We start from the raw sequence: 8,307 nt of genomic DNA, 5'->3' as shown, positions 1-8,307 counted from the left end.
TTCTGGGCTTAAAAGGGCGTGTATTGGAAAGTAAAAACCACTGCTATTTGCTAAACTGTCTGTCCCCGCTAAGGTATTTGTCCCCACTAAGTTGTAAACCGGCCTCCCGTGCAGGGCCTAGCCTGATCTTGGCGTTGGTTCGCGCTGGTTAAGCCTTTATCGCCGTAGCCTTGGCAGCCGGAGTCGGCCTCATCTCCGTGACATTTAGAGACATTTCCACGCCGCGCCGCCCACACCGCGCCTGGCATTAAAGCTCTAAACACCACAGGAGCTGCACAGTAGCCTGTAGTCTGTCTTAGGTACAGGAGCTGCACAGTAGCCTGTAGTCTGTCTTAGGTACAGGAGCTGCACAGTAGCCTGTAGTCTGTCTCAGGTACAGGAGCTGCACAGTAGTCTGGCTGTTTGTCTCAGTACTGGGTGTGCGATCCTCTTCAGCAACAAAACTTCCCAGAGAGATCTCAGGTACAGAATCCACTGCAAAATTTTCCCTAGGTATGGGATCCATTGCAGGCCCCAAACCTTCCCAGCTCGTTGCACGGACTATTTCTATGGTGCGTTGACCTGCATCAATGACTAGTTCGGTTTGTCTAACGAGTTTTTCTCCTCCTCCTGCCGTGCAGATTTTTTTCTCTCCGAGGCTCCCTCCTGGAAATGCGCGGCCCGATGAAGCAGGTTCGGCTGGTGGTGCTGGGCGCCGGCGGCGTGGGGAAGAGCTCGCTGGTCAGCCAGTTCATGCGGGGCGTCTTCAACACCTTCTACGAACCCACGGTGGAAGACTGCTACCGGCACTTCCTGCACCTGCCAGGTATGAACAGTTCGATTTCCTTATTGTCAGTAAGTTTTAGGAGGTCATAGATACAAAATCTTAATCAGTATAAAGGCATTGAAATATTATCTGTATGATTCGTGTAAAATAGGACAGTGATCGGTGTTTACTGCAATTAAGCCAACTTCCAGCTAGGAATCGTTTGCTTTTACCTTTCTAGTTCAGAAAATGAATAGATCTGAACCTGGCATGGATAACTTTCCGATGCAGCTAAATTTACCATTGGAGCTTTCCGTGGTGCTGAACTCCCGGCTGTTGTGCACAATGCTTTCCATTGGCTATAACGCTCAAATAGCGACAAGGTTAGCGTTGGGCAGGCTTTAGGACTATAGAAGTCATAGATACAATCATTGAACCGTAGACACAAGCGATACAGAAGCATGTAATTGTTGTTTGACAATACGGGAGAAGCGGTGGCCGGGCATTCACATTACACAGGCGGAGACTGTTGTTGACATAAGCGCAATACAGATCAAGCAAGCAGCGTCGCGCCACGCAATTTCTCTACATGCATGATCTAGGTTTAAATACTAGCGCTAACACCACAAAGCAGTTACTCAAGCAACTTGGATATAATTTTTGGAAACGGTCAGACGTTTCAGCTAGTATCCACTAGCTTTCGTCAGTGACTGAGAGACCAGAAGAAAAATACAGGTTTAAACTAGCGTGAACAGTTTTATTTGTCCCGGCCAGTCTTTTTTAAGCTGCCCCGCATAAACAGTACCCACAAAAACTGGAACCATCTTTAGACATCTCAGTTGGTGGCCTGATATATACTGAGCACCGCGTGCCGGTATTAACAGGCGTTTGATCAGAAAACAAGGACGGAAATGTGAGCAAGACTCCACAAAAAAAAAACCGCGGCGGAAAATCCCTGTGTGTTTTTCTACCTGTGGGGTAGTAGAGTAAACATACAGCCGCCTTTACAGTAGAAATCCGCTTGCGCAAGTTCCCCCAACTACTTCAGAGACATGGCGTCTGGGTGTTTGTTTTAAAACTCCAAGGTGATGTTTGAACAAGAATGACGGAGAATCCGCCGGTTGCACTTAGATCTAGGTCTGGTTTCGAGCTTTGTAGATTCCAGGTGGCACATGGGTATGATTCAGCCCGCCCGGCATTTAAGCTTAGTCAAAAACACGCCAACGTCAGACTAATGTTTGCCTTCAAAAAGAACAAAAAAGCTTATCACAGAAAACAGTCTGTGTTTTATCCGGAGAAGTACATGTTCGTGTTTAAACAAAGCGCGGTCCTTTGTTTTGCAATGGTTTACGTAAGAGACCTTTTCGTTCGTTTTGTGAAAGTCAAAATCGCGCCGATTAGGAATAGATTAGGAAACCCTTGGCGCCCGGCCAGTAGCTACAAGCATAGCTGGCCCCGAAGCCTTCCTCGCAATACTTACCAGACACACAGCGTGCGTGGTCCAGTGGTTAGCGACCCTTTCTCTAGACCAAGAGGTTTAAATCCATTTTTTTTGTCACTTACTCAATATGCATGTTACTTGAAACGGTCATTAGGACGTGGTGTTAAGCCGTGGTCCACTGTTCATTGCACCTGTAAAAACGAATGGCGGAATTTCTCCAGTACCTGTAAATACTGTACATAGAGCCTGTCTTCTCTGCCACGACCAGAGAAGGATTAGACCACTCATGATCACTGTTGCCTTGACAAAAAAAAACAGTTGCTGACTCATAAATTGCCGCTGAAAACAGCCGCTAAGCACTTTACACTTCAAGCGGGTCTGTTACAAGCTCAGCCCTAGCCCTGGTCGGGACATCGGCCCACACTTTGAAAGCCTTTTATCTGGGTCAGGCGAGCTGGCTGGATCAGATATTGGATAAGCAGCACAACACGCGCGTCCTTCTGCGCTTTAATCCTTCTCTTTCCGAGAAATCGAGTTTTGTAATGCTCTATTCTTGAGCATGTTTAAGCGAATTTGCTCGGGGGGAATAGACCACTACTAAGCACTAAATCACACCGCAGAGTGTGAAAAGCAGAGACGCTATTCAAAGTTTCAACTCCCCTCCGCGCCGTTAATACACACAGCTGAAGGATATAGAATATCTATATATGCTCATAATTTCAGCCAGCGGGATACTGCTGCTCCAGTGTATTGAAATCTTAGAGTGGCAATTTTTCTAAAGAAAAGTCAATTTCTACAATTTGATGAGTATATTCGTGCATCCCTGGTAGAGACTCTAAGTTACACAACAGAAGAGCTTTTCTTTGAGTGGTATTTTTATGCTGAAAAGTCTCCTCAATTTAATTACTATTTTCGTGCATCTCTGGTTGAGACTCTAAGTTACACAATAGGGGAGACGAAGCCTGCTCATTCGTCCTAAATTTACAAAGGCTGGGCTTTTCTTCGAGTGGTATTTTTATGCTGAAAAGTCTATCTCCCCAATTTGATGACTATATTCGTGCAGCCCTGATGAGGTTACACAATAGAGAAGGTGACGTCCTACACTTTACCATTTTTTTCTTCTAAAAGTCTACTTTTTTGCCCCAATTTCATGGCTATTTTCGTGCATCCCTGGTTACACAACAGAGCAGGCGACATGTCTGATTATTCGTCCTAATTTTCCAAAGGTTGAGCTTTGCGAGCAAGTCCCGCGAGTGGGCCGGAGCTCTGCGCGTCAAGTGGAGTTACAACAGATCGGGGTTAAAAGGATCAACTCCTCTCGCCGTCTGTAATGTCACACTGCATTACCGAACGCCTCCAATGAAACATTTCACTCCCAGACGGTACTCAGACTTGACTTTTTAAGTGCTTTTAGTATCGTACGATTCAGTAATGTCAGGGAATGATTCAACCAGCCTCCCAATTAACTCTCATGGATACTCAGAGACTTGAATCTAAGTGTTTTTAATGTCAGTGTATTACAAACCCCTCCTACAATAAACTGTAGGAGTCCTGGAGTCAGGAAAAACACTTGACTTGGCTCTGAGTGACTTTGCTATAATATTCAGTAATGTCAGACAATGACTCAACCAGCCTTTAATTAACTCTCATGGATACTCAGAGACTTGAATTTAAGTGTTTTTACTACACGGTTTTTAATGTCAGTGTATTAATCAACGCCTTCTACAATATAAATTGTAGTAGTCCAAGAGTCAGGGAAAACACTTGACTTGGCTCTGAGTGACTTAAACATCACATCATAAATGTCAGTGCATTACTTCACACGCCCTCTAATAAACTATGACACTTGCTTGTACTTGACTTTCAGCTCGAAGTGTTTTTCTCAGAAAGCGCAACACTTTTTCAGCACTTTATTTTGAGTCAAAGTCAATTTCGGATCTGTAATTTTCTTTGCTCGAGTAAACCTATGTTATCAAGATCTCAGCTCTTCCAGGGGTACAGTAAAGGTGACTCCTACCAAAGTCAAGCTGCTTTTCATTATCAAGATAGACTTTCAATTCCAAACAGGCACTCTAAAACTGCAATACACTGGAGTAACAGAAGCTTTTTGCTGACAGAAATGATAGTATCGTGAACATCGTGTTTTTTTAACGGAGTAGTTCAATGCAAGGCCTATACGACCACCTCTCGGCATTGAACTAGAAAGATGAGAGAAACATGGCTATGTCAAGACATGGCGGTGAACGTTTGATTTGAAAGCCTGTAGATTGTAGGTTGGTGGGAAACACTTGTCAGGGAGGAAATTCCAAAGCTTGGCCGTACGGGGGAAGAAACTGTCACTGTAGAAAGATTTCAAACAAGGTTTGGGAACGATGTCTGAAAAAACAGGGCATCTCGCTGAAAGAAAAAAACGATCTCATTACCGATGATTGTTTCCATTGAAGCCGCCCGCCTGTTTGATACACACGAATGCTGACCTTTTCAGCCTCTCATTATCCACATGTGGACGGCTCTGAGCGCTTTGTAGTCCTAATTGTCTCGCCTGCGGCTGCAGAGCTGGGTAATGAGACCCGCAGTTTGAAGCTCAGGTTATCAGACGGGTGCTAATCGTTCTACAGAGCCACAGAGCAGAACTTCACGCCCAATTACCCAGATTACGAGCGGCTATATGAGAGCCCAGTCAACACTTGAGACAGATACTTTTTTTATTTTATTATGGGTTCACCACACCACGAAGTGGTGTGGTGAAACCATATTGCTTTTTCTGATGTTTCTTCTTCTCCTTCTCCTTCTCCTCCTGCCATATATTTAAATGGATTCAGCTTCTTCATTTTAGGGCCTAAGGTCCTGAAATTTGGTATGGAGGTACAGTGGGCAAATACCCCTAGGCGTTTTTTAAATTATTGTGATACAGGCTTTTAGAATGGTTTTATTTGAGTTTTTTGGCTGTGTAATAGCTAATGTATTACTGTGTAAGTGTGCAGTGTTTACCACATTTGGACATGAGTCATCACAATGGCATGCAAGGCATCAACCAATAGGCATGCAGCTTTCCTCTATTCTCCTTGCTGATTGGCTGTTGGGATTTAACTGGCTTAACTTCATTTACACCTGCACAGAGCCATGCCATACTGACAGTATGTCTGTATTCAAGTGTTTTGGTAGGTATTTTAAGCTTTCCTGCTCCAGCATTGGAATGCGGGCTATGAACGCTTCTTTTTATCTTGAAAATCAACAGTTTGCATTATGCAATCCTAACCAATAATGTAGGGAATAGCTATCCAACTGTTGTAGTCTTAGTTGTATGTTACTTCATACTATAGTTATATCAATGTAAAGCATTGTTTTCCCTTGTGTTTCTCATTCTTTCCCTGCCATGTGGTAAAATGTGGTGAACCCATCGCTATATTTGCTCCAAAGCAAATATTGGCCTTTCTAGTTGAAATTGCAACAATGCAATATACGCGGAACAGAGCAGCTGTTGCTGGTGTTGTGTCCTGCACATAGAAACAAATACTGGACAGACAATACTCATTTTCACCTACTTTTTTATATTCCAACATCTAATCACAAGGCGTGGTGACGGTGCACTCAAGTTTTTTTTCAACTTATATTAATGCCGCCACCAACGCAGAGGACGAATACAGGACGAGACAATACTCATTTTCACTTGAGTTAAGTGAAGAAAGTCGTGTAAAGTGCCTTTCCCAATGGCACATGATCGGCCCCATGTCAGGACTCGAACTCAGGACCTCTTGATTCCGAGTCGAGCACTCTGCCGCTATGCCACGCGACCCCACTTTAGTCACCACTTGAGACAAATACTTCAACCTCAGGCGGCACAGACAACACATGTCCTCACTCGTGTCTAAGATATTTTATATTGTGACGAGAGAATAAGTGGTGCAATTCCTTGTTGGGTCTGCTTTTCGGTTTTTAGATTTAAAACGCCGTGTCAACTGTTAGATGTAAAACGTTCTGAGAAAAATTTCTTATCCAGTCTCAGGGAGCATTGAAATAGATATAAAGCATTCAGGGCAGCAAGTCTTTGACAAATGTCAGTTGGTGCCAATCCTTGTTGAATTTTCAACGCGGATCTGCTTTCCGATTTTTAGATTTCACGCGTCGTGTGATCTTTAAAGAGATTTCTTATTCAGTCTTAGAGATGATTGAAATAGATATTCCGCTTTTAGAGCGACAGTTCTTGGCAAATATATTCGATTTCTAGAACCTCCAAATGTCCAATAAATGATACGGAAGCGCTCACTTGGCGGAACCTTTCACAAGGTGATTGTGTTTTATTTTGACGTGTCGCGAGGTTCGATCTGACGTAGGCAGGGATGGACTCATCCCCAAATATGGCATGTAGGACAGCGGTGTTGCCGTCTCGCCTTCTCCCGTTCGCGCGCTTGACGTCACCGTGCGTCCGCCGGCGGGCCGAGCGTCAGCGCTGCGGAAGTGACTCGCGCCGCGGGAGATCCCGGATCTGCGTTTGGAAGTCAGAAGCGTCGGAAGCACTTTGTAGAACGACATCGGTATAAAACTGAGAAATCAAACGTGTAACACGATACGCAAAAAAAATGAAACCGTTACTAGTTCTCACCAAGGAGGTTAAAACGACATACACCAAAAAACTAGCTGTTACTCAAGCAATTGGAAACGGTCAGATGTTTCAGGTATCATTCACTATATTTCGTCAGTGACACTGCGGTTTTAGCAAAGTGAACGCTTTTAGCACAACAGCCGCGTTTTTAGTACCACAAACAGTTCCTATGGTAAAGTAAGCTGCGGAGGAAATGTCCATGTCCAGATCTACTAATTTTCTGAACTGGAAAGTTGCAGGAGAGTCAGAAAAGCAGGCTCATAAGTACGAACTATTGATTGATATGCAAATGTAACAAGTGAAATGTGATGTTTGTTGTCCGTGCAATGACTGTCGACGTTTCTGACCTGTATTTTTCTCTTGTCCCTCCAGACGGCAACATGCACAGCATAGAGATCCTGGACACGGGCGGCACGCACCAGTTCCCCGCCATGCAGGAGTTAAACATCAAGACCGCCCACGGATTCATCATTGTCTACTCCATCGACGACGCAGAGTCCTTCAAGGAGGCGCACAAACTGCGCAAGCTCGTCGTGAATGTCAAAGGTCAGTATACTCACGTGACTCCGGTCATTTTCTCATTGACATTGACCCTGAAGGAAAACAGTAACGTTAGTTGTTATTTTTTTAACGAGTTTGCTCAGTGCATGGCCACATGGACCACTTCTAGGCACTGAACTAAAATTTAGCAGAATCTCTTCTCCCTAAGTCAGAAACATCATGCCTAGGCATCATGCATGAAGTCCGCCATGTTGTTTGACCTTGTGACTAATCGAACCCTTGTTCTTTTCCCGCGCAGGTACCGAGAACATCCCGCTGGTGATGGTCGGGAACAAGTCGGACCTGGCGGTGGACAGGGAGGTGCAGAAGGACGAGGCCGTCACGGCGGCCAGAGAAGAGTGGCGATGCCCCTTCCTGGAGACCAGCGCCAAGTACAACCGGAACGTCTACGACATTTTCCTCGCCCTCTTGAACAGTGTGGAAACCTGCGAAAACAGAGACTCTAACAACAAGCAGAAGAGTTCGGAAAAGAGAAGATCCAGCGCGTCAAAAACCATCAGCACGTTGAAAAAGCTGCTCAAGAGCAGAGGCACCAGTAACTCCAGTAACGACGACGTGTTTTCTTAGGAAAAAATAAGAGAAAAGAGAACTTAAAAGAAAGGAAAAAACTAGATAACTAAGATTACCGTTAGGACTTTTACCCTGTACCTGTACTATGTGGTGTCTCTGTCCAGGAAACTATACAAGACGAAAGACTCTACTAGATAAGTTTGTCTTTACGGTAAATAGCTATGTTATACTTGTGATGTTTTTTCTACTGAAGATCAATAGACTTTGTTGATGTAACGTTATCAGTGATCATGAGTCTTTGTTATTAAATCAGACCTAAATGAGCCATCAGATACATTTCACAGCTTGTAAACCATGTAAGATGTGTCCTGGTCTCGCTTGGAAGTGTCCACGGTGTTTATTCTGTATAACCATTGCTTGGAAGTGTCCATCAGGTGTTTATTTTGT

At 44.3% G+C, this 8,307-nt stretch overlaps 1 protein-coding gene across 1 annotated transcript in view; it reads left to right on the top strand.

Moving 5' to 3' along the window:
* The window catches only part of LOC109463517 (ras-related protein Rap-2a-like), an 8,643-nt gene extending 703 nt beyond the window's left edge, over positions 1-7,940 (top strand). Inside the window, exons 2-4 of the mRNA XM_019760353.1 lie at positions 621-805; positions 7,162-7,335; positions 7,589-7,940. Of these exons, the coding sequence (XP_019615912.1) occupies positions 652-805; positions 7,162-7,335; positions 7,589-7,917 (657 nt within the window). The 5' untranslated portion in view covers positions 621-651 and the 3' untranslated portion in view covers positions 7,918-7,940. The remainder of the gene's footprint in view (positions 1-620; positions 806-7,161; positions 7,336-7,588) is intronic.
* Positions 7,941-8,307: the final 367 nt, after the last annotated feature.

This window comes from Branchiostoma belcheri, unplaced genomic scaffold (assembly GCF_001625305.1).
Source record: "Branchiostoma belcheri isolate BF01 breed outbred unplaced genomic scaffold, Haploidv18h27 scaffold127, whole genome shotgun sequence".
In the NCBI taxonomy this organism is placed as follows: domain Eukaryota; kingdom Metazoa; phylum Chordata; class Leptocardii; order Amphioxiformes; family Branchiostomatidae; genus Branchiostoma; species Branchiostoma belcheri.
Note: the sequence above shows the minus strand (reverse complement) of the source record. Positions and strands in the feature narration are given on the sequence as shown.